Source organism: Ranitomeya variabilis, chromosome 4 (assembly GCF_051348905.1).
Source record: "Ranitomeya variabilis isolate aRanVar5 chromosome 4, aRanVar5.hap1, whole genome shotgun sequence".
NCBI classification, from domain to species: Eukaryota; Metazoa; Chordata; class Amphibia; order Anura; family Dendrobatidae; genus Ranitomeya; species Ranitomeya variabilis.
This window is the reverse complement of record NC_135235.1, coordinates 648,455,686-648,481,119: the sequence shown is the minus strand read 5'-3', so window position 1 is coordinate 648,481,119 and position 25,434 is coordinate 648,455,686. Positions and strand designations below refer to the sequence as shown.

The 25,434-nt window shown below is 43.3% G+C and overlaps 1 protein-coding gene across 1 annotated transcript; it reads right to left on the bottom strand.

Moving 5' to 3' along the window:
• Window positions 1-1,260: 1,260 nt before the first annotated feature.
• On the bottom strand, window positions 1,261-24,546 carry LOC143766145 (oocyte zinc finger protein XlCOF7.1-like). Its single transcript, XM_077253604.1, has 7 exons — window positions 24,499-24,546; window positions 9,296-9,444; window positions 8,987-9,166; window positions 8,780-8,903; window positions 8,602-8,696; window positions 8,313-8,403; window positions 1,261-2,309 (listed from the first exon to the last, which is right to left on the bottom strand). Exons 2-7 carry the CDS (start codon window positions 9,371-9,373, stop codon window positions 1,423-1,425), a joined length of 1,455 nt encoding a protein of 484 aa, XP_077109719.1. The 5' UTR covers window positions 9,374-9,444; window positions 24,499-24,546; the 3' UTR covers window positions 1,261-1,422.
• Window positions 24,547-25,434: the final 888 nt, after the last annotated feature.

The window sequence follows — 25,434 nt, the reverse complement described above, 5'->3', positions numbered from 1 at the left end:
GTGCTCACCTCCGGTGTACAGCTCCGGTGTACGTTGGAGGAAATACCTCCTTTACGTCATTTGACGCAGACCGGAAGTTCGCAGAGACCTTCATCGATGTAGGAGCAAAAGGGTGGGCGAGTGCGCATGCGTATACCAGCGCCATCTTTAAGAAGTCCTACGGAGGATGTCATATTTCTTTAGTCAATAAGGTAATGATAAGTGAGTGAGTGCGCCTGCGCACATCGGCGCCATCTTTAAGGAGTCCTATGGAAGGTGACATATTTCCTAATACGGAATGTTTCAGGAGTATTCACATCATACACACAACAATACATCAAACAAGTGCCAATGTGCTAAATACATATTCAGCAATATAAGACTTATCAAATCTCAATGATTAGATTCTATTATAAACAAAAGTCCCAGCGTACTACAAAAATTATTACGAAAAATATATATATATATATATCAGCCTTCGTTCAAACAAAGGCAAGCAAGTGCATATGTGTATACCAGTGCCATCCCTTAGAGGTCCCAAAGAGGATACCATATTGCCTTAATAAGGTAGCAGAACTAATACGTCTGCACACATAAGGTAACAGAACTAATACTTATGCACACATAGGCACCCTCTTTAGGAGTCTCAAAAAATGACAACAGCATTTTGCTAGTGCTGAATATTAAAAGATCCTTAGTATCATACATATAACACATTATAAAAAGTGCCAATGTGATAGTTCATATCATATTCAAATGATTAAATTCACTGAAATACAAAACATGCATATAAAAATAAATACAATAATATTAAAATACAATACAAGTGTCTATAACCAATGTGTTACATTCCCTTTTGTTTCTTCTTTCTATTTATTCACACACAAACATGTATGCGGAATCATCCCCAATAGTCCATATACTTCCACATAGTTGACGATTACTCATACACTTGATGAATCCTCCGAGGCATGAAAACAAAGAGAAAGGAAGTTGGGGATAGATCTTCTTTGGATAAGGCATTAAAGCAGAAATCGTCCGAAGTCTCACATGTATTTTTATGTTTTGTTGCAATGTGGTTTTTCTGTGGACAATTCAATAAACCACTACAATTTTTATGAAAATATAATGACATTTTTTCTTTAAGAGTAACGCACCTGGTAAATAGTCTTGATTAAATAAATGTGCAAAATAAGCATATTTAACACATATACATGTATATATATATATATATATATATATATATATATATATATATATATAAATATATATATATATATATTTATAACCCTTTGACAAAGCTTGAGCGCAAAATACACATTGTGGATAGCGTAATGTTCTGGTATTAGCACTTTCCTATGTTCCAGTCTTGTAAGTAAAATCCTTCTTTATGCACTTTAGAGCCATTGTAGTTTTCATTTTATTCTCTCTAATTTTTCTGCATCATGCTTCCATCCTCAGGCCAATTTCAGTGTTGCTGCCTTTTTCGCTTTCTGAAAACACAATTGCATGCTTTCCTGTGTGATTATTTTGATGTGCAGTAACATTTGTTTTGTTTGTAAACCATTTCCCACAATGTGAACATCTAAATGGCTTCTCTCCTGTGTGAGTTCTCTCATGTATAACAAGACTTGATTTCTGGATAAAACATACCCCACATTCTGAACATGAAAATGGCTTCTCTCCTGTGTGAGTTCTTTGATGTACAGTAAGAGATGATTTCCTGTTAAAACATTTCCCACACTCAGCACATGAATATGGTTTCTTCCCTGTGTGAATAATCTCATGTTTAACAAGACTTGATTTGTGGTTAAAACGTATACCACATTCTGAGCATGAAAATGGCTTCACCCCTGTGTGAGTTCTCTGATGCACATTAAGATTTGTTTTGTATTTAAAACATTTCCCACATTCTGAACATGAATATGGTCTCTCGCCTCTGTGACTTCTCTGATGTGCAGTAAGTTCTGATTTCTCGTTAAAACATTTCCCACATTTTGAACATAAATATGACTTCTTTTGCCTGCAGGAATTTTGATGATCAAGAGTTGATCTTTGCGTGTAATATTGGCCACATTCTGAAAATGAAAATTGATTTCTTTCTGTATGAGATGATAATTCAACTTCTCTTACGAGATGTTTTCTTTGCTGTGATGAATTAGAGGAAAGGACCTTTGGAAAAGGAACAAATGTTACATTGTTGCTGCACGGAGCTGTCTGTAGAGATTGGTGAATAGCATGCGCTTTATATATATCTTGTGTGAGCCCATGGTCATCTATTTTAAAATCTGATGATTTCTCATGTCCCTCTGAGCTTCCAACACAGTCACCTGAAAAAAAAAGTTGTTTTTTTAAAATATTACTATAAAATTATATTGATTTATAATCATGTCTCTGTATAAATATTAGCATACAAATTGCAATACATGTAGGAAAATTGAATTAGCTCATTAAAGTTGCCATACACATTAGAAGTGGAAAACTTGCCTTACAAGTAAGAAATTAAGGAATTATAGCTGTCATAGATAATATGGGTGCAACGGTGGATCTTAGAGAGTTTGCAGCTGTGCTTGCCATTGGTTTTCAGCAGAATCTGATAGCTCAAGGAACACAAAAAGTGTATTTCATAAAGAGAACCTGTCCTGTACCTGTAAAGGTGCTTTAATATTGAGTAAATCATTATTTTGTTTGCAGAAATCCACAACTGAAATTGTATGCTAATGAAATGCAGGTGCAGTGGGGTTGAACATTGCACTTGTAGCTCTACTGCCTCCCTCCCTATTCTCCGCCCGCTGCCTGCCTCCTGTCTCTGACTGACAGGTCACTCCTGTTTCAGATTTCAGAGACCTGTAAGTTCAAGACAAGAAGACTTTTTTTCTCCTCTTTTTTCCAAGAGCCACAACGCTTCTATTTTTCTGTTTGCATAGCCATGTGAAGGCTTGTATTTTTGCAGGACGAATTATAGTTTTAAGCGACAGCATTCATTTTATTACAAATTGTACTGAAACTTACAAAAAAAAGTTGGTTAAAATTATACAAACACTTCACCTACCCCCCACCACCTGCAATTCCATTATGATAATTAGGGTTTTTGTGAAATGGTGAAAATTAATTCCATCTTTTTTGGGCTTCATACGGTGGACGATTAGGACTATACTTAGGCTGTATACTGCTGTGTGTATACTCCCACATAGACAAAATTATTAGTACCCTTTTGTTAAAGCAGTTAAAACCCACAATGATCACTGAAATAATTTGTAACTGAAAAGAGTAATTTTCATTTTAAATTTACTGAATATCAACTCATGAGAATCAGATATAGCTTGTGAATTGTGGTTTAAGAGGGAAAATATAATAATAAAATGGCCTCGATAAAAATGATGGTACCCCTACAAAAATTGAAAATAATTTGACCATAGGGACATATTAAACTAAGGCATGTCCTATAATTAGCCTCACAGATGTCTACAAACTTGGAATCAGTTGTGTGTTTGTATTGTACGAAAACATAAGGCAGAGTCCTGGATATCCGGCCTCGTTATGCAAGTCCCAGGAAGTCTGCATCAGTAACACTAGGTTACTCAGATGGTTTTTACGTGACTGGATTTTGGGTCTGGAATTTAGGAGTAACCAAAAGAGTCTGGGTGGGAAAGGTCACTCCCATACTCCAGCCCAGGTCTTACAGGCCTAATAGTAGGCAGCTGGGTTACCTTAGCAGTGTGTGTTGTGTTGGAGTTAGATAAAGACCATTAATGGTGGACAGTCTATGCTAGAGACTGAAAGTAACTGTAAAAGTGAGACTGTTTTAACCCCTTAATCCCATATGACATACTATCCCGTCGAGGTGACCGGGGACTTAATTCCCAGTGACGGGATAGTACGTCATATGCGATCGGCCGCGCTCACGAGGGGAGCGCGGCCGATCGTGGCCGGGTGTCAGCTGACTATCGCAGCTGACATCCGGCACTATGTGCCAGGAGCGGTAACGGACCGCCCCTGGCACATTAACCCCCGGCACACTGCGATCAAACATGATCGCAGTGTACCGGCGGTACAGGGAAGCATCGCGCAGAGAGGGGGCTCCCTGCGTGCTTTCCTGAGACGATCGGTAATAGGCGATGTACTCACCTTGTACCGAGCGTCTCCTCCCTGCAGTCCCCGGATCCAAAATGGCCGCGGGGCTGCTTCCGGGTCCACAGCAGGCGCTGGTAAGCCTGCACGGCTGTATGTCAGATCGCTGATCTGACAGAGTGCTGTGCAAACTGTCAGATCAGCGATCTGTGATGTCCCCCCATGGGACAAAGTAAAAAAGTTAAAAAAAAAAATTCCACGTGTAAAAAAAAAAAAAAAATTCCTAAATAAAGAAAAAAAATATTATTCCCATAAATACATTTCTTTATCTAAAAAAAAAACAGTAAAAGTACACATATTTAGTATCGCCGCGTCCGTAACGACCCAACCTATAAAACTGTCCCACTAGTTAACCCCTTCAGTGAACACCGTAAGAAAAAAAAAAAAAAACGAGCCAAAAAACAACGCTTTATTATCATACCGCCGAACAAAAAGTGGAATAACACGCGATCAAAAAGACGCATATAAATAACCATGGTACCGCTGAAAACGTCATCTTGTCCCGCAAACAACGAGCCACCATATAGCATCATAAGCAAAAAAATAAAAGTTATAGTCCTCAGAATAATGCGATGCCAAAATAATTATTTTTTCTATAAAATAGCTTTTATCATATAAAAGCGCCAAAACATAAAAAAAGATATAAATGAGATATCGCTGTAATCGTACTGACCCGAAGAATAAAACTGCTTTATCAATTTTACCAAACGTGGAATGGTATAAATGCCTCCCCCAAAAGAAATTCATGAATAGCTGGTTTTTGGTTATTCTGCCTCACAAAAATCGGAATAAAAAGTGATCAAAAACTGTCACGTGTCTGAAAATGTTACCAATAAAAACGTCAACTCGTCCCGCAAAAAATAAGACCTCACATGACTCTGTGGACCAAAATACGGAAAAATTATAGGTCTCAAAATGTGGAGACGCAAAAACTTTTTTGCTATAAAAAGCGTCTTTTAGTGTGTGACACCTGCCAATCATAAAAATCCGATATAACAAATGCTATAAAAGTAAATCAAACCCCCCTTCATCACCCCCTTAGTTAGGGAAAAATAATAAAATGAAAAAAATGTATTTATTTCCATTTTCCCATTAGGGCTAGGGTTAGGGTTAGGACTAGGGCTAGGGTTAGGGCTAGGATTGGGGCTAGGGTTGGAGCTAAAGTTAGGGTTAGGGTTGGGGCTAAAGTTAGGGTTAGGGTTGGGGCTAAAGTTAGGGTTAGGGTTGGGGCTAAAGTTAGGGTTAGGGTTGGGGCTAAAGTTAGGGTTAGGGTTGGGGCTAAAGTTAGGGTTAGGGTTGGGGCTAAAGTTAGGGTTAGGGTTTGGATTACATTTACGGTTGGGATTAGACTTAGGGGTGTGTCAGGGTTAGGGGTGTGGTTAGGGTTACCGTTGGGATTAGGGTTAGGGGTGTTTTTGGATTAGGGTTTCAGGTAGAATTGGGGAGTTTCCACTGTTCAGGCACATCAGGGGCTCTCCAAACGCGACATGGCATTCGATCTCAATTCCAGCCAATTCTGCGTTAAAAAAGTAAAACAGTGCTCCTTCCCTTCCAAGCTCTCCCGTGCGCCCAAACAGGGGTTTACCCCAACATATGGGGTATCAGCATACTCGGGACAAATTGGACAACAACTTTTGGGGTCGAAGTTCTCTTGTTATCCTTGGGTAAATAAAAATTTGGGGGGCTAAAAATCATTTTTGTGGGAAAAAAAAGATGTTTTATTTTCACGGCTCTGCATTATAAACTTCTGTGAGGCATTTGTTGGGTCAAAGTGCTCACCACACATCTAGATAAGTTCCTTAAGGGGTCTACTTTCCAAAATTGTGTAACTTGTGGGGGGTTTCAATGTTTAGGCACATCAGGGGCTCTCCAAACGCAACATGGCGTCCCATCTCAATTTCAGTCAATTTTGCATTGAAAAGTCAAATGGCGCTCCTTCCCTTCCGAGCTCTGCCATGCGCCCAAACAATGGTTTACACCTACATATGGGGTATCAGTGTACTCAGGACAAATTGCACAACAATTTTTGGGGTCCAATTTCTTCTCTTACCCTTGGGAAAATAAAAAATTGGGGGCGAAAAGATCATTTTTGTGAAAAAATATGATTTTTTATTTTTACGGCTCTGCATTATAAACTTCTGTGAAGCACTTGGTGGGTCAAAGTGCTCACCACACATCTAGATAAGTTCCTTAGGGGGTGTACTTTCCAAAATGGTGTCACTTGTGGGGGGTTTCAATGTTTAGGCACATCAGGGGCTCTCCAAACGCAATATGGCGTGCCATCTCAATTCCAGTCAATTTTGCATTGAAAAGTAAAATGGCGCTCCTTTCCTTCTGAGCTCTGCCATGCGCCCAAACAGTGGTTTACCCCCACATATGGGGTATCAGCGTACTCAGGACAAATTGTACAACAACTTTTGGGGTCCATTTTCTCCTGTTACCCTTGGTAAAATAAAACAAATTGGAGCTGAAATAAATTTTGTGTGAAAAAAGTTAAATGTTCATTTTTATTTAAACATTCCAAAAATTCCTGTGAAACACCTGAAGGGTTAATAAACCTCTTGAATGTGGTTTTGAGCACCTTGAGGGGTGCAGTTTTTAGAATGGTGTCACACTTGGGTATTTTCTATCATATAGACCCCTCAAAATGACTTCAAATGAGATGTGGCCCCTAAAAAAAAATGGTGTTGTAAAAATGAGAAATTGCTGGTCAACTTTTAACCCTTATAACTCCCTAACAAAAAAAAATTTGGTTCCAAAATTGTGCTGATGTAAAGTAGACATGTGGGAAATGTTACTTATTAAGTATTTTGCGTGACATATCTCTGTGATTTAAGGGCATAAAAATTCAAATTTGGAAAATTGCTAAATTTTCACCAAATCTCAATTTTTTTCACAAATAAACGCAAGTTATATCGAATAAATTTTACCACTATCATGAAGTACAATATGTCACGAGAAAACAATGTCAGAATCGCCAAGATCCGTTGAAGCGTTCCAGAGTTATAACCTCATAAAGAGACAGTGGTCAGAATTGTAAAAATTGGCCCGGTCATTAACGTGCAAACCACCCTCGGGGCTTAAGGGGTTAATTAACTTTGCATTACCCAAGAAAAGGACTATGCTGTTATTCATTTGGGCTGAAGAAAGGACTGTTCCTGTTATTCATTTGTGTTGTATAAAGGTTGTTTTCATTTGGAAGCTACAGAGTACAAAGTTTATGGTTATAGGATATGATTATAGCTTATTGATTTCATTTTAGGTTAGATACAGTTTTGATATCTGTTATGGGAGATGCCAGGACTTAAAAAAAAGTTAGTTTTATATTTCTATATGGCTATGTGAAGGCTTGTTTTTTGGACATGAGTTGTACTTTTGAACGCCACCATTGATTTTATCATATAGTGTACTGGAAAATGGGAAAAAAAATTCCAAGTGCAATGAAATTGAAAAAAAAAAGTGCAATCCCACAATTGTTTTTTTTTTATTTACCATGTTAACTAAATGCTAAAACTGACCTGACAATATGATTCCCAGTGTCAGTATACCAAATATAGGTTCTTTTTTCATTTAAGTGATGAAAAAAAATCCGAAATTTGTAAGGAAAAAAATTTGCTTACTGTATGTCATATATGCTCACCTTCCGAGGGGCCCCTTGTAGTTCTGTCGCCTGTGTTCGGTTCAGGCGTCAGCTTCCGGTCAGAGGCAATATACTATGTGGCTGGGCAATATACTACGTGGCTCTGTGCTGTATACTACGTCGCTGTGCAATATACTACGTGGCTCTGTGCTGTATACTACGTCACTGGGCAATATACTACGTCACTGGACAATATACTACGTCACTGGGCAATATACTACGTAACTGGGCAATATACTACGTGGCTGGGCAATATACTACGTCACTGGGCAATATTCTACGTAACTGGGCAATATACTACGTCACTGGGCAATATACTACGTGGACATGCATATTCTAGAATACCCGATGCGTTAGAATCGGGCCACCATCTAGTATGTTATAATCATCCTCAATGTGCTGCTAAAAGCATGACAATCTAATCTAATGCAATGTTAATAATTGTGTGTTTCTGGGACATTTCCCAATAATCCTGGTGTGAATACATTACATTATATTCATTATATACTAATAATTATTAGTAGGACCTGGGACTTCTCTAGATTTATTGGTTACTACTCACCTGGGCTATTATCTGAAGGAATCTCCTCTTTACACAACTCATCATCTCTCACATATGTCTCTGTAGTATTAATATGGGACAGATCGTTACCCTGAAATACAAATTGTAGAAGTCACAGACAGATGGAGAAGTCACATCTATGTTCAGCTCTAATCCTGCCATCTCCACCGTTCTCATTACACAAGTATAAAACATATAATACTGGTGGATAAATCAAGACTGAGCAAAAGATCTTCACAGGCGTCTACACATCATAGGGGAGATCTCATGACACCTTCTCTCCATCTACCTGATGATCCTGAGGAACATTGAAATTTTCTTGTTTACAGTCCAGTAGAAGAGGACGGGGACATCTCTCTGGTGTTGTCCTCTTATTGGACAGATCTGTATGAAACACATACAGGAACTGAATTCATTCTTTACATACAGATAATTTTAGGCCATGTGTAAATAGTTCTGTGTATTACCTGGTGATGTGAGTGGCTGGGGACCCTCCATCATGACGTCTTTGTACAGGTCTTTGTGTTCTTCTAAATACTCCCACTCCTCCATGGATAAATAGATGGTGACATCCTGACACCTCATAGGAACCTGACACACACAATGATACAGTCATCCCCCTGATGCCTTCATAGCATTGCTATATAACGTCCCAGGATTCCCAGCAGTGTCACCTCTCCAGTCAGCAGCTCAATCATCTTGTAGGTCAGTTCTAGGATCTTCTGGTCATTGATGTTCTCATGTTTCAGGGCGTGAGGTGGAGTCCTCGTGATTGGGCTCAGGGGTCTTCCCCATCTCTCAGACACAGGAGCCTGACAGTGCGCACTAGAGGTCTTCTTCACTACTGTGTAATCCTGGTTATGGAGAGACACATTAATAAACCTCACTACAGACATTGCCAGGGTCCTCACCTCTCCAGTTCTGTCCATCTGTTATTCCCATAGATAAGAATGATGTAATGTGACGCCATCAGAATCTCTCACCTCTCCTGTAAGCCGGAAGAGGATCTCTAGGGTGAGGTGTAATATCTTCTCCGCCATCTTGTCCGTGTCCCTATCCATCCTTGATGGGTCAATCAAGAAAATTCTCTATATAGAAGATCTCCACTGAGAGGATTTGATATTGTAGGGACCTGAATGGGAAGATGAGTCAAAGTAAAATCATAAAGAATTCCAGGAAAAATACCAAGTATAAATTGATGTCAGTACGTTCCGTGATCTTTACACCCACTAATCACAGAGGTAATGCCAATATGCACAGCAAGTAATTACCATAGACCAGCCCTTTTCAAACTGTGAGGTTTGACTCATGAGGTGTTGATAATAAGCTGAGACCACAGAGGAGGAATTTCAACAGGATCTGTAATCATGTTGGTATACAGGAGGACAAAATGGTGGACCCATTAATTCTGTGTCTCAGATTTAAGGGGTTGTCCGGTCTGAACAGATAAGTCTGCAGTCACTCTGTGTGGCTCAAGACTTATGAATCACCCCAGCTCACGCACTGTGCACTGCGGGAATTCGCCGGTTTCTGACCTGGGACCGAAGGGTATGTATGAGTATGTCCAGACGACTTTGTGAGCACAGTAAGCTGATTCTGACAGCTGACACCTGGCACTCACTGCGTGGAGGGGTGTCCACACCGCTTCCCGCTGTTTAATCACCTAAATGCTGTAGTATTTGGAAGGCAGGTAGTGGGAGGGAGCCCCCTTGGCCCTTGGATCTCCGCCCCCCATGACTTCATTGCTGGGGCCTAATCATTGTCGACATCCAGATCACCGGGCTCTAGCAAACTTGTTCAATCATGCTCAGTATTGAGCTCAATCTCTCTACCGCGTATTAATCCGAAACAAATGGGCTGTGAAGAGGGCCAATCAGACTCTGGTCACGTACCTCCGGCATTTTGTCTCTGCTAGACAGTACGACTGGGCATCTTTACTGCCTGGGGCGGAGTTTGCTCTAAATAATGCCGTCTCTGATGCCACAGAGCAGACACCGTTCCTCCTCAACTACGGTGTCAGCATCCACATGTTCCCGTGTCCATGCCCATCTCATCTTCCAATCCTAGGGTGGTGGACTGGGCAGTGCAGGCTAGTGACATCTGGGGCCGCACGCAGGATCCCATTAGGGCTTCTAAGGAGAGAATGAGGATCTCTGCCAACGCGTATCGTCGTCCCGCTCCGATCTTCGCCCCGAGAGATTTAGTGTGGCTCTCGGCTTGTAACATCAGGCTGCATGTGGAGTCCACTAAATTTGTTCCCCGATATCTAGGTCCTTTGAAGGTCCAGAAACAGGTGAACCCGGGAGTCTTTCGTCTCAGCCTTCCACCAAATCTAAACACCACCGACACTTTCCATGTGTCTTTGCTGAAACCCGTATATATGACCCAGTCTTCTGGGCATCCTGCCACGAGCTTGGATGCGTCCATGGACAATTTTGAGGTCAGTGCCATTGTCGGGTCCAAGGTGGTGCATGGCAAAACATTTTTTTTTCGTGAACTGGAAGGATCATGGGCCTGAGAGCCTATAGAGCGCATTCATGCCCCCCAGCTTATTGCAGCTTTTGAGCATGCTGGGGTGATGCTAGTGGGGGGGTAATGTTAGGCACCGGGATTCTCCGGCTGCACAGGGTAGATCCCAAGCCTTGCCTGCATCAGCTGTCTCCCAATCAGCTTTTGCCGCTGCGGGTGCTGCTGAGCACAGATGTCGGTCTCAGCGCCTTGTTCAGGCTTGTGCTGTTCGTCTGGTTACTGCTGGCTGTTCAGCCAAGCCTATGGTAACCAGCGGTAGGCAGTGACAAACGCTCTGGAGTCAAGAAATCACCCTACTGAGCATGCTCGTGATGTCATCTCATTGGTGGTCAATCGTCAGCTGCTCTGGTGATGTGGCAGCTCCGGATTGGTCCGCGAGCAAGGTCCTGTCCGACTGGACTTGAGCTGAACATATAAAAGGGTCTCAGAGGCGCACGCGGGCGTGCTAGTATCAATTTCTTTATGTGTGTGTGTATGGGACATTGCATCAGTGTGGTCTTTATCAGCATGTGCTCAGGGTCAGCGGTAAGCCATTAGAATTCCGGTTCTCCGGAGAGGAGATTGTCTGGACGAATTCAGGGCGGGCATCTAGCCATTAGAATTCCAGAGGGGAGTTGGTTGAGTGCTTTTGCTGACTGTGTGATCACTGTTTGCTTCTTTTCCCTTGAGCGGGCTTCGTTCCCCTGTGAGGTTAACAGGGATTGTATCTAGCGTCATTCCTATTCTGTTACTGTGTGCGAGTGACACAGCTCTATAGCAGAGTATCTATTCCATCACTGTGTGTGAGTGACACAGCTCTATTGCAGAGCATCTGTTCCGTTTCTGTGTGCGAGTGTGCAGTTCACTGAGTGGCGTTTAGTGCAAGCAATCGCTCGCTGTGTGTTCCGTCATTGTTCACACTAGCTGCTGTTCGACATCTCTGCATGGTGGACCACGGGTTGCGACTGCACTTCTCTATTAAATTTATTTAGTGCAATCCACCAACCCTAACATGTGGTATCTCTGTAATCGTACTGACCCGTGAATAAAGCTGTCTTATCAATTTAACCACACTTGGAACGGCATTAACAAAAAAAAAACAATAATTCCTGAATTGCTGTATTTTGTTCATTCTGCCTCCCAAAAATCGGAATAGAAAGCGATCAAAAAGTCATGCCCCCGAAAATAGTACCCATAAAAACATCAACTCTTCCCGCAAAAAAACAAGCCCCCACATGACTCTGATAGATAAAATATGGAAAAATTGTAGCTCTCAAAATATGGCGATGTTTTTGAAAAAAAACAAACTTTTTTTAGTGTGTGACAGCACCCATACATAAAAACCAGATATAAATCTGTTATCCCTTGAATCACACTGACCCAAACAATAAAGTCTTCTAATCATTTATACCATGCCAGAAACGGTGTAAAAAAATAAATAAAACTATTTATTCACCTGCTGTTAATTTGTTAATTCTGCCTCCTAAAGATCACTGTAAGACTCGCACATGAACATTTAGCTGAGCGCTTACACCAGTGTTTTCACGTAAATCTCTGAAATACATGATTCAGATGGAGGCCCCAATGGAAGATTCTCTATAGTGAAACAGACAGAAGCACTTTGGACACAGTCTGGCCTGCGATCCGGCGGTTATCTTTTTAGGCATGCTATTTCTGTGGTGATGACAGCCCGCCTAATTTCTGGGTGCATGTCTCCAGAAGCATGAGCTGGTCACTAAAATGTACGAGGCACTACAATGTATTGGGCACTACAACAGTAGTTTGCAATTTTCACTCAGCAACATCCACTGCTGCTTTCTGGAAAGCACCCATGGAGTCAAAATCATCACAACACCTGTAAATAAATTCTCAAAGGGGTATAATTTCCAAAGCGGGGTCACTTGAAGGGGGATTCTGCTCTTCTAGCACTTAGAGGCTCTGTATATGGAGTCTGCAAACTATTCTAGGAAAATCTGTGCTCCCGAAGGCAAATGGCGAACAGTACTATACAACCACATATGGGATATGTCTATATTCAGTAAAAACTGTGGGACACATTTTGGAGCAATTTTTACCCATTTCCCACTGTGAAAATGTAAAATCTGGGGCTAACACAATTTGGGGCTAAAAAAAACTATTTTGTGGAAAAAAATTAGATTTTTAAATTTTCAGGGCTCAATCTTATAAACTTCTGTAAAACACCTGGGCATTCAAGGTGCTCACCACTCATTAGTTCCCTGAGGGGTCTGGCTTCCAAAATGATGTTTCTTGTGGGGTGTTTCCACTGTTTAGGCACATCAAGGGCTCTCCAAATGCGACATGTCGTCTGATAATTATTCCAGTAAGTATTGCTTTCAAAATGTCAAATGGCTCTCCATCCCTTCTAAGCTCTGCTGTGCACCCAAACAGTAGTTTTCCTCCAAATATTGTGTATCGGTGTACTCAGTAGAAATTGCACAACTAATTGTATGGTGTAACTTCTCCTGTTACCTTTCTGAAAATGCAAAATTTGGGGCTACAAAACATTTTTGTGGAAAAAATTTTATTTTATTTTTTATTTTCATGGCTCATGGTTATAACCTTCTGTGAAGCAACTGTGGGTTCAAGGTGCTCACCAAAAATCTAGATGAGCTCCCTGGGGGGTCTAGTTTCCAAAATGGTGTTACTTGTTGGGTGTTTCCACTGTTTAGGCACATCATGGGACCTCCAAACGCGACATGGCATCCGCTAATTATTCCAGCAAATTTTACATTCAAAAAGTAAACTGGCGCTCCTTCCTTTCCGAGCCCTGCCGTGCACCCAGATAGTGTTTTTTCCCCATATATGGGGTATTGACATGCTCATTAGAAATTGCACAACAAATTTTAGGGTCCATTATTTTCATGTTACCCTTGCAAAAATTAAAAAAAGAAATTGGATCTGAATAAAATTTGTGTGAAAAAACGTTAAATGTTTATTTTTTCCTTCCACATTCAATAAATTGCTGTGAAGCACCGGAAGGGTTAATTAAGTCTTTGAAAGCACCATGAAGGGTTCAGTTTTTCGAATGGTGTCACTTTTGGTATTTTCTGTCATATAGACACCTCAAAGTCACTTCAAATGTAATGTGGTCCCTAAAAAATGGTTTTGTAAATTTTGCTATTAACCCCTTCATGACCCAGCCTATTTTGGCCTTAATGACCTTGCCGTTTTTTGCAATTCTGACCAGTGTCTCTTTATGAGGTAATAACTCAGGAACGCTTCAACAGATCCTAGCGATTCTGAGATTGTTTTTTCGTGACATATTGGGCTTCATGTTAGTGGTAAATTTAGGTCGATAATTTCTGAGTTTATTTGTGAAAAAAACGGAAATTTGGCGAAAATTTTGAAAATTTTGCAATTTTCACATTTTGAATTTTTATTCTGTTAAACCAGAGAGTTATGTGACACAAAATAGTTAATAAATAACGTTTCCCACATGTCTACTTTACATCAGCACAATTTTGGAAACAATTTTTTTTTTTTGCTAGGAAGTTATAAGGGTTAAAATTTGACCAGTGATTTCTCATTTTTACAACAAAATTTACAAAACCATTTTTTTAGGGACCACCTCACATTTGAAGTCATTTTGAAGGTTCTATATGGCTGAAAATACCCAAAAGTGACACCATTCTAAAAACTGCACCCCTCAAGGTGCTCAAAAACACATTCAAGAAGTTTATTAACCCTTCAGGTGTTTCACAGCAGCAGAAGCAACATGGAAGTAAAAAATGAACATTTAACTTTTTAGTCACAAAAATTATCTTTTAGCAACAATTTTTTTATTTTTTCAAGGGTAAAAGGAGAAACTGGACCACGGACGTTGTTGTCCAATTTGTCCTGAGTACGCTGATACCTCATATGTGGGGGTAAACCACTGTTTGGGCGCACGGCAGGGCTCGGAAGGGAAGGAGCGCCATTTGACTTTTTGAATGAAAAATTGGCTCCAATCTTTAGCGGACACCATGTCGCGTTTGGAGAGCCCCCGTGTGCCTAAACATTGGAGCTCCCCTACAAGTGACCCCATTTTGGAAACTAGACCCCCCAAGGAACTTATCTAGAAGCATAGTGAGCACTTTAAACCCCCAGGTGCTTCACAAATTGATCCGTAAAAATGAAAAAGTATTTTTTTTACGCAAAAAAATTATTTTAGCCTCAATTTTTTCATTTTCACATGGGCAACAGGATAAAATGGATCCTAAATTTTGTTGGGCAATTTCTCCTGAGTACACCAATACCTCACATGTGGGGGTAAACCACTGTTTGGGCACATGGTAAGGCTCGGAAGGGAAGGAGCGCCATTTGACTTTTTGAATGAAAAATTATCTCCATCGTTAGCGGACACCATGTCGCGTTTGGAAAGCCCCTGTGTGCCTAAACATTGGAGCTCCTCCACAAGTGACCCCATTTTGGAAACTAGACCCCCCAAGGAACTCATCTAGAGGCATAGTGAGCACTTTAAACCCCCAGGTGCTTCACAAATTGATCGGCAAAAATGAAAAAGTACTTTTTTTTCACACAAAATTTCTTTTAGCCTCAATTCTTTCATTTTCACATGGGCAACAGGATAAAATGGATCCTAAAATTTGTTGGGCAATTTCTCCTGAGTACGCCGATACCTCATATGTGGGGGTAAACCACTGTTTGGGTGCACGGCAAGGCTCGGAAGGGGAGGCGTGCCATTTGACTTTTTGAATGGAAAATTAGCTCCAATCGTTAGAGGACACCATGTCGCGTTTGGAGAGCCCCTGTGTGCCTAAACATTGGAGCTCCCCTACAAGTGACCCCATTTTGGAAACTAGACCCCCCAAGGAACTTATCTAGATGCATAGTGAGCACTTATAACCCCCAGGTGCTTCACAGAAGTTTATAACGCAGAGCCGTGAAAATAAAAAATAATTTTTCTTTCCTCAAAAATGATTTTTAGCCCAGAATTTTTTATTTTCCCAAGGGTAATAGGAGAAATTGGACCCCATATGTTGTTGTCCAGTTTGTCCTGAGTACGATGATACCCCATATGTGGGGGTAAACCACTGTTTGGGCGCACGGCAGGGCTCGGAAGGGAAGGCACGCCATTTGGCTTTTTGAATGGAAAATTTGCTCCAATCATTAGCGGACACCATGTCGCGTTTGGAGAGCCCCTGTGTGCCTAAACATTGGAGCTCCCGCACAAGTGACCCCATTTTGGAAACTAGACCTCCCAAGGAACTAATCTAGATGTGTGGTGAGCACTTTGAACCCCCAAGTGCTTCACAGAAGTTTATAACGCAGAGCCATGAAAATAAAAAATAATTTTTCTTTTCTCAAAAATGATTTTTTAGCCCACAATTTTTTATTTTCCCAAGGGTAACAGGAGAAATTGGACCCCAAAAGTTGTTGTCCAGTTTCTCCTGAGTACGCTGATACCCCATATGTGGGGGTAAACCACTGTTTTGGCACACGTCGGGGTTCGGAAGGGAAGTAGTGACGTTTTGAAATGCAGACTTTGATGGAATGCTCTGCGGGCATCAGGTTGCGTTTGCAGAGCCCCTGATGTGCCTAAACAGTAGGAACTCCCCACAAGTGACTCCATTTTGGAAACTAGACCCCCAAGGGAACTTATCTAGATGTGTGGTGAGCACTTTGAACCCCCAAGTGCTTCACAGAAGTTTATAACGCAGAGCCGTGAAAATAATAAATGTGTTTCCTTTCCTCAAAAATATTTTTTTAGCCCAGAATTTTTTATTTTTGCAAGAGTAACAGGAGAAATTGGACCCCAAAAGTTGTTGTCCAGTTTCTACTGAGTACGCTGATACCCCATATGTGGGGGTAAACCACTGTTTGGGCACATGCCGGGGCTCGGAAGGGAAGTAGTGACGTTTTGGAATGCAGACTTTGATGGAATGGTCTGCGGGCATCATGTTACGTTTGCAGAGCCCCTGATATGCCTAAACAGTAGAAACCCCCCACAAGTGACCCCATTTTGGAAACTAGACCCCCAAGGAACTTATCTAGATGTGTGGTGAGCACGTTCAACCCCCAAGTGCTTCACAGAAGTTTACAACGCAGAGCCGTGAAAATAAAAAATCATTTTTCTTTCCTCAAAAAAGATGTTTTAGCAAGCAATTTTTTATTTTCACAAGGGTAACAGGAGAAATTGGACCCCAATATTTGTTGCCCAGTTTGTTGTGAGTACGCTGATACCCCATATGTGGGGGTAAACCACTGTTTGGGCACACGTCAGGGCTCGGAAGGGAAGTAGTGACATTTGAAATGCAGACTTTGATGGAATGGTCTGCGGGCGTCACATTGCATTTGCAGAGCCCCTGATGTGCCTAAACAGTAGAAACACCCCACAAGTGACCCCATTTTGGAAACTAGACCCCCGAAGGAACTTATCTAGATGTGTGGTGAGCACTTTCAACCCCCAAGTGCTTCACAGAAGTTTATAACGCAGAGCCGTGAAAATAAAAAATAATTGTTCTTTCCTCAAAAATTATGTTTTAGCAAGTAATTTTTTATTTTTGCAAGGGTAACAGGAGAAATTGGACCCCAACAGTTGTTGCCCAGTTTGTCCTGAGTACGCTGGTACCCCAAATGTGGGGGTAAACCACTGTTTGGGTGCACGTCGGGGCTTGGAAGGGAGGGAGCACCATTTGACTTTTTGAACGCAAGATTGGCTGGAATCAATGGTGGCGCCATGTTGCGTTTGGAGACCCCTGATGTGCCTAAACAGTGGAAACCCCTCAATTCTAACTTCAACACTAACCCCAACACACCCCTAATCCTAATCCCAACTGTAGCCATATCCCTAATCACAACCCTAACCCCAACACACCCCTAACCACAACCCTAACCGCAACACACCCGTAACCCTAATTCCAACCCTAATCCTAACCCTAATCCCAACCGTAACCCTAATCCCAACCCTAACCACAACTGTAACCCCAACACACCCCTAACCCTATCCGTAACCCTAACCACAAGCCTAATCTTAACCCTATTTCAAACCCTAGCCCTAATTCCAACCCTAACCCTAAGGCTATGTGCCCACGTTGCGGATTCGTGTGAGATTTTTCCGCACGATTTTTGAAAAATCTGCAGGTAAAAGGCACTGCGTTTTACCTGCGGATTTACAGCAGATTTCCAGTGTTTTTTTGTGCGGATTTCACCTGCGGATTCCTATTGAGGAACAGGTGTAAAACGCTGCGGAATCCGCACAAAGAATTGACATGCTGCGGAAAATACAACGCAGCGTTTCTGCACGGAATTTTCCGCACCATGGGCACAGCGGATTTGGTTTTCCATAGGTGTACATGGTACTGTAAACCTGATGGAAAACTGCTTCGAATTCGCAGCGGCCAATCCTCTGCGGATCCGCGGACGATCCGCTGCGGATCCGCGGCCGATCCGCTGCGGATCCGCGGCCGATCCGCTGCGGATCCGCGACCGATCCGCTGCGGAACCGCTGCCGATCCGCTGCGGACCGCGGCCGATCCGCTGCGGATCCGCGGCCAATCCGCTGCGGATCCCCTGCCAATCCGCTGCGGATCCGCTGCCAATCCGCTGCGGATCCGCTGCCAATCCGCTGCGGATCCGCGGCCAATCCGCTGCGGATCCGCTGCCAATCTGCTGCAGCCAAATCCGCACTGTGTGCACATGCCATAACCCTACCCCTAACCCTACCCGTAACCCTAACCCTACCCCTAACCCTACCCCTAGTTCTAACCCTAGTTCTAACCCTAACCCTAGTGGAAAAAGAAAAAAAAATATTTTCTTTATTTTATTATTGTCCCTACCTATGGGGGTGATAAAGGGGGGGGTTTATTTATTATTTTTTTATTTTGATCGCTGCGATAGAACCTACCACAGCGATCAAAATGTACTTGTAATGAATCTGCCGGCTGGCAGATTCGGCGGGCGCACTGCGCATGCGCCCGCCATTTTCCAAGATGGCGGCGCCCATGGAGAAGACGGCCGGACACCGGGAGGGACATTGAAGCTAGGTAAGTATGGGGGGGTGGGATCGGAACACGGGGGGGGGATCGGAGGACCGGGGGAGCGGACAAGAGGACCGGGGGAGCGGACAGGAGGGAGGAGGGGAGCGGACAGAAAGGACGACTGGGGGGGGCGATCGGTGGCGGTGGGGGGGGGCAGATCGGGGTCTCCAGCCATGGCAGATGCTATTGCAGCATCGGCCATGGCTGGATTGTAATATTTCACCATTTTAATAGGTGAAATATTACAAATCGCTCTGATTGGCTGTTTCACTTTCAACAGCCAATCAGAGCGATCGTAGCCACGGGGGGGTGAAGCCACCCCCCCTGGGCTGAAGCACCACTCCCCCTGTCTCTGCAGATCGGGTGAAAATGGAGTTAACCCTTTCACCCGATCTGCAGGGACGCGATCTTTCCATGACGCCACATAGGCGTCACAGGTCGGATTGGCACCGACTTTCATGACGCCTACGTGGCGTCAAAAGGTCGGGAAGGGGTTAAAAAAAAATTGCGGGTCAACATTTAACTAGCACTTATAACTTACCAAAAAAAAAAAATGATGTTTGAAAAATTGTGCTGACGTAAATTGGACATGTAGGAAATGTTATGTATTAACTATTTTGCATGATATAACTCTCTGATTTAAGGATATAAAAATTAAAAGTTTGAAAATTGCTAAATTTTCACCAAAGTTCCATTTTGTTCACAAATAAACGCAAGTCATAAAGTACAACATGTCACAAAAAACAAACTCAGAATCAGTTCCAGAGTTATTACCTCATAAATGACATTGGTCAGAATTTAAAAATTTGGCCTCGTCATGAAGGTGCAAACAGGCTTGGGGGTAAAGGGGTTAAAACCCTATAGGGCACACAAGGTCCCTCTGCTCATGCCAGAACATGTCCAAGCCCGTTTGAAGTTTGTCAACGACCATCTGGATGATCCAGAGGAGTCATGGGAGAAAGTCATGAGGTCAGATGAGACCCAAATAGAACTTTTTGGTATCAACTCAACTCATCGTTTTTGGAAGAAGAAGACGGATGAGTACAACCCCAAGAACACTGTCCCAACCGTGAAGCATGGTGGGAGAAACATCATACTTTAGCGGTGCTTTTCTGCAAAGGGAACAGGACAACTGCATCGTATTGAATGGAGGATGGATGGGGTCATGTATCACGACATGTGGGCCAACAACCTCCTTCCCTCAGTAATAGCATAAAAGATGGGTCGTGGCTGGGTCTTCCAGCATGGCAATGACCTGAAACACATAGCCAGGGCAACAAAGGAGTGGGTCCATAAGAAGCATTTCAAGGTCCTGGGGTGGCCTAGTCAGTCTCAAGACCTAAACAAAGTAGAAAATCTTTAGAGTAAGCTGAAACTCAATATTGCCCAGTGATATCTCCGAAATCAGAAAGATCTGGAGAAGATCTGTATGGAGGAGTGGGCCAAAATCCCTGCTGCAGTGTGGCAAACTTGGTCAACAGCTACAGGAAATGTCTGTAATTGCAAGCAAAGGTTTCTGTACCAAATATTAAGTTCTGTTTTTCTTCTGTATCAAAACTTATTTCATGCAATAAAATGCAATTTAATTATGTAAAAATCATACAATGTGATTTTCTGGATTTCTATTTTAGATTCTGTCTCTTACAGTTGAACTGTACCTACGATGAAAATTACAGACCTCTCCATTCTTTGTAGGTGGGAAAACTTGCAAAATCGGCAGTGTATCAAATACTTTTTCCCCCCACTGTACATATAAATACCATTGCCTATTTGCTATGTTTATATTTTAATTATTCGGGAATTATTATTTTTTTTTTTTAAGTTCCTTTAATTTCTTTGGCTATGCTTTTGATTTTACTGTAGTGTAGGGACTCGCAAGACAGCAAGGACCCTTGCCGCATGTTGCGAGCTAACGTATTTTGGCCAAAATATCGACCAATACCTTACATTATTTATTTGTCTGCACATTTTTTTTCAGGGTGCAGCCAGACCCATAAATGGAGACCTTGTAAACTAGTGACCTGTCCCTCCTTGATGCACTTCTAGAGTGCCGGACAGCCTACCTGAACTAATAGTATGGGCGTTTATGGCTATGTTCGACCGATTACATTTTTGTTGCGTTTTTGACACTGCAGAGTATTACAGTTACAGCAAAGTGGATGGGATCTATAGAAATTTGCTGCCCACTGTGCGTCTTCAGTCTGACTTGCGGTGCGCGTTTCAAATCCGCAACATGTTAATTTCTCTTTTGAGCTTTCTGTGTAGATTGTCCCCATCGACTTGCATTTGGTGTGGAAAATCCACAGGTAAAATACGCACATGTGTTTATAATACGTTCCCACTGTGAAGCGCATCATGTAATCCGCACCTAAGTATATTAATAAAATATAACAATCGGATGGCACTTGTCCAATTTATTCAGTCGTGTGATTGAGCACTAATATCAGGCAATCTCCCTCTCCATGAGCTGGTATGCTGCGAGGGGTTGTTTCATCAGTATTTTGCACCTGTGATACCTCCTTTATTAAGGAGATCTGCTGCATCCTGTTACTGCATTAGTTTCTTTGACCATAGTTGCCTTTTTTCTTGGTTTAGGTTTTATTTTTATGAACCTCCCAGAACTACATAAATTTGTTTTCTAACAATTCAATGTACATCGAATACAAATCAAATCCCATATGAATGTGAGTGAATCTGGTGAATTCAATTTTTTCCAAATTCCCTCGTCGTCAGTAATTACAGGATTAGTCACCAGAACTACATCCACATTAGAGGAGACATGAAACGTGGGAGGTTTATACTGCAGGATTCAGATGGCCGGTTCCCCATAAGCTCCAGCCGCCTCATTAGGAGAAGCAACAACATTTATAAAGATGGCCACACGCTGGACCTCATCTTCACCCGCCTCTGCTCCCTTACTAATCTCACTAACACACCCCTCTCCCTGTCTGACCACAACCTACTGACATTCTCTTCCCTCTCCTCTCCTAGTGTGCAACCCCCACTCCACAAACTCCTTCGCAGAAATCTCAAACATCTCAACTTACAATCACTCTCTGAGTCCCTTCTCCCTCTTACCGACATAGCCTCCCTTCATGACACAGATGCTGCTGCTGCCTTTTATAACACCACAATAACAGCAAAAATCAATTCGGCCGCCCCGCTCATGCATAGCAAAACTCGTACAATCAACAGGCAGCCTTGGCTGACCAGCCTGACCAAAGAATTGAGACGGACTTCTAGGATCGCTGAGCGGAGATAGAAGCGATCCCGCTCTGCTAACCACTTCACCGCATACAAGCAGTCCCTCGCCAGCTTCAAGTCCGCGCTCAGTGGCGCAAAACAAACTTACTTCTCATCTCTCATATCCTCCCTGTCTCACAATCCAAAACAGCTTTTCAACACTTTCAATTCCCTACTCCGTCCCCTTGCACCCCCTCTCTCCCCTCTCATTTCTGCTGAAGACTTCGCCTCTTTCTTTAAACAGAAGATCGATACGATCAGAGAAAGCTTTGGCCCACAGCGCCCACTGCCCCTCTTAGCTGCTTACCCCTGCTCCTCCAAAACCAGCTTCTCCACCATGACAGAAGATCAATTCTCCACCCTCCTGTCAAGATCACACCTCACCACCTGCACGCTCGACCCGCTCCCATGCCACCTCATCCCTAACCTTTCCAGGGTCTTCATCCCAACCCTAACGCACCTCTTCAACCTCTCACTCACAACAGGTGTCTTTCCCTCATCCTTCAAGCATGCCAAGATCACACCCATCCTCAATAAGCCCTCCCTCGACCCATCCTCTGTGTCTAGCTATCACCCGATATCTCTTCTCCCTTATGCCTCCAAATTGCTGGAGCAACACGTCCATCTTGAACTGTCCTCCCACCTCTCCTCCTGCTCTCTCTTTGATCGGTTACAATTGGGCTTCCGTTCCCATCACTCAACTGAAACTGCCCTAACTAAAGTCACCAATGACCTACTAACTGCCAGGAGCAAGCGACACTACTCTGTCCTCCTTCTCCTGGACCTGTCTTCTGCCTTTGACACTGTGGACCACTCCCTTCTGCTACAAATCCTCTCATCTCTTGGCATAACAGACTTGGCCCTTTCCTGGATCTCGTCATATCTGACAGACTGGACATTCAGTGTCTCCCTCCCCCACACCACCTCCTCACCTCGCCCCTTGTCAGTCGGTGTTCCTCAAGGCTCTGTTCTAGGACCCCTACTCTTCTCCATCTACACCTTCGGTGTGGCACAGCTCATAGAATCCCACGGTATGCAGTACCATCCCTATGCCGACGACACGCAGATCTACCTATCCGGACCTGACCTCACCTCCTTACTTACCAAAATCCCGCACTGTCTGTCTGCTATTTCAGCCTTCTTTTCTGCTCGCTTTCTACAACTGAACATGGACAAAACAGAATTCATCTTCTTTCCCCCATCTCACTCTACCCCCTCCACCAGACCTATCCATCAATGTCAATGGCTGCTCACTTTCCCCAGTCCCACACGCCCGGTGCCTCGGGGTGATCCTCGACTCTGCCCTCTCTTTCAAGCCACATATCCAAGGCCCTTGCCTCCTCCTGCCGCCTCAAACTCAAAAACATTTCCCGGATCCGCACATTCCTTGACCGCGACACCGCAAAAACACTAGTGCACGCCCTTATCATCTCCCGCCTCGACTACTGCAACCTCCTACTCTCTGGACTCCCCTCTAGCACTCTGGCACCACTCCAATCCATCCTACACTCTGCTGCCCGACTAATCTACCTGTCTTCCCGCTATTCTCCAGCCTCTCCCCTATGCCAAGCCCTTCACTGGCTTCCTATCGCCCAGAGACTCCAGAACCCTCACAATGACCTAAAAAGCCATCCACAACCTATCTACTCCATACATCTGTGACATGATCTCCCGGTACCTACCAACACGCAACCTCCGATCCTCTCAAGACCTCCTTCTCTACTCCCTTCTCATCTCTTCTTCCCACAACCGCATGCAAGACTTCGCCCGTGCTTCCCCCATACTCTGGAACTCTCTACCCCAACACATCAGACTCTCGCCTACCATAGAAACCTTCAAAAATAACGTGAAGACTCACCTCTTCCGACAAGCCTACAGCCTGCAGGGATCCTGAACCTACTGAACCGCTGCACAACCAGCTCCACCCTCTCCTAGTGTATCATCACCCATCCCCTGCAGACTGTGAGCCCTCACGGGCAGGGTCCTCCCTCCTTATGTACCTGAGTGCCTTGTTTTTTGCTCATGTTTAATGTATTTGTCTATATTTGCCTGTATTTCAGATGTAAAGCGCCATGGAATAAATGGCGCTATAAAAATGTATAATAATAATAATAATGGAGAAGAAACAAAGAATTCCTCCAGTGAGGGACAATTACACATTATCTTATTAGTGTTCTCATCAGCAGGAGTAATGGGGAACACAACTCATAGGAAAGGACGTCACTGTACAGCGGAAGGGAGGGAAACCCGACATTTCCATTCCCTGTAATCTCCATCATCTGTCCCCAAACCAGAGCGCCCTCCCCTGTATACATGAGCACAGCCAGCGTCCTATTACTGTACATATACACATGGCAGAGCTGGGGGCACTATCTCCGGGAATGGAGGGGTTACTGCCCCCTGCCCCCGCCCAGTAATGGGGAATCTCCAGCACCTACCTCCACCTGCAGAGCCGCACACCACATATATGGCTGTTCTGTGCGCACAGGACCTGGGATGAGGTCACAGGAGGGGAGGAGTCAGGGGTCACATGATCAGTGGCCTCAGTGTATGCAGGACTCTGCTGTGCTGGTTGTCATGGTGCTGGATGAGGGGAAGTTTGTGTTTGCTTTTAAGCACTCAGAGTCCTCTTGGATGGAGAAAGAAAAATGTGAAGAAGAAACGGAAAGTAGTGGTCATGGCATGGGGGATTCCCTGTTGAGAGAAACAGAGGCCACTACCTGCATACCAGATATAACCTCAAAAGAAATATGCTGTCTTCCAGGTGCAAAAATCAAAGATGTGTCTGACAGGACATCAAGACTCTTCAGAACTGCAGATGACTACCCATTCCTGCAAATACATGTGGGGACAAATGACAGCACAAGAAAGGACCTGGAAACCATCTGCAGTGACTTTAAAGACTTAGGCAAGAAGGTGTAAGAACTGGGAGTGCAGGTGGTCTTGTCATCTATACTCCTGAGGGATGGCCATGGAACATGGAGGTGGAATCAGATAATTCTACAGGTAAACAACTGGCTACGTCGATGGTGCTGTTCATCAAGGAGTGGATTTCTGGATCACGGAGTGAATTATTTATATGATGGCCTACTTGCTAGAAATGGGCTGCACCTTACCAAGACTGGAAAATACATATTTGGAAGTTGCCTTGCTACACTCATCAGGAGAGCTTTAAACTAGAACATTGTGGGAAGTGAAGCAAAAGGCCAGGGAAAGCCATACAGCCATTTACACCTTTGGCCTGGGACAGCTCATAGAATCTCATGGCTTTCAGTATCATCTCTATGCCGACGACATACAGATCTACATCTCTGGACCAGATATCACCACCCTACTAACCAGAATTCCTCAATGTCTGTCCGCTATTTCATCCT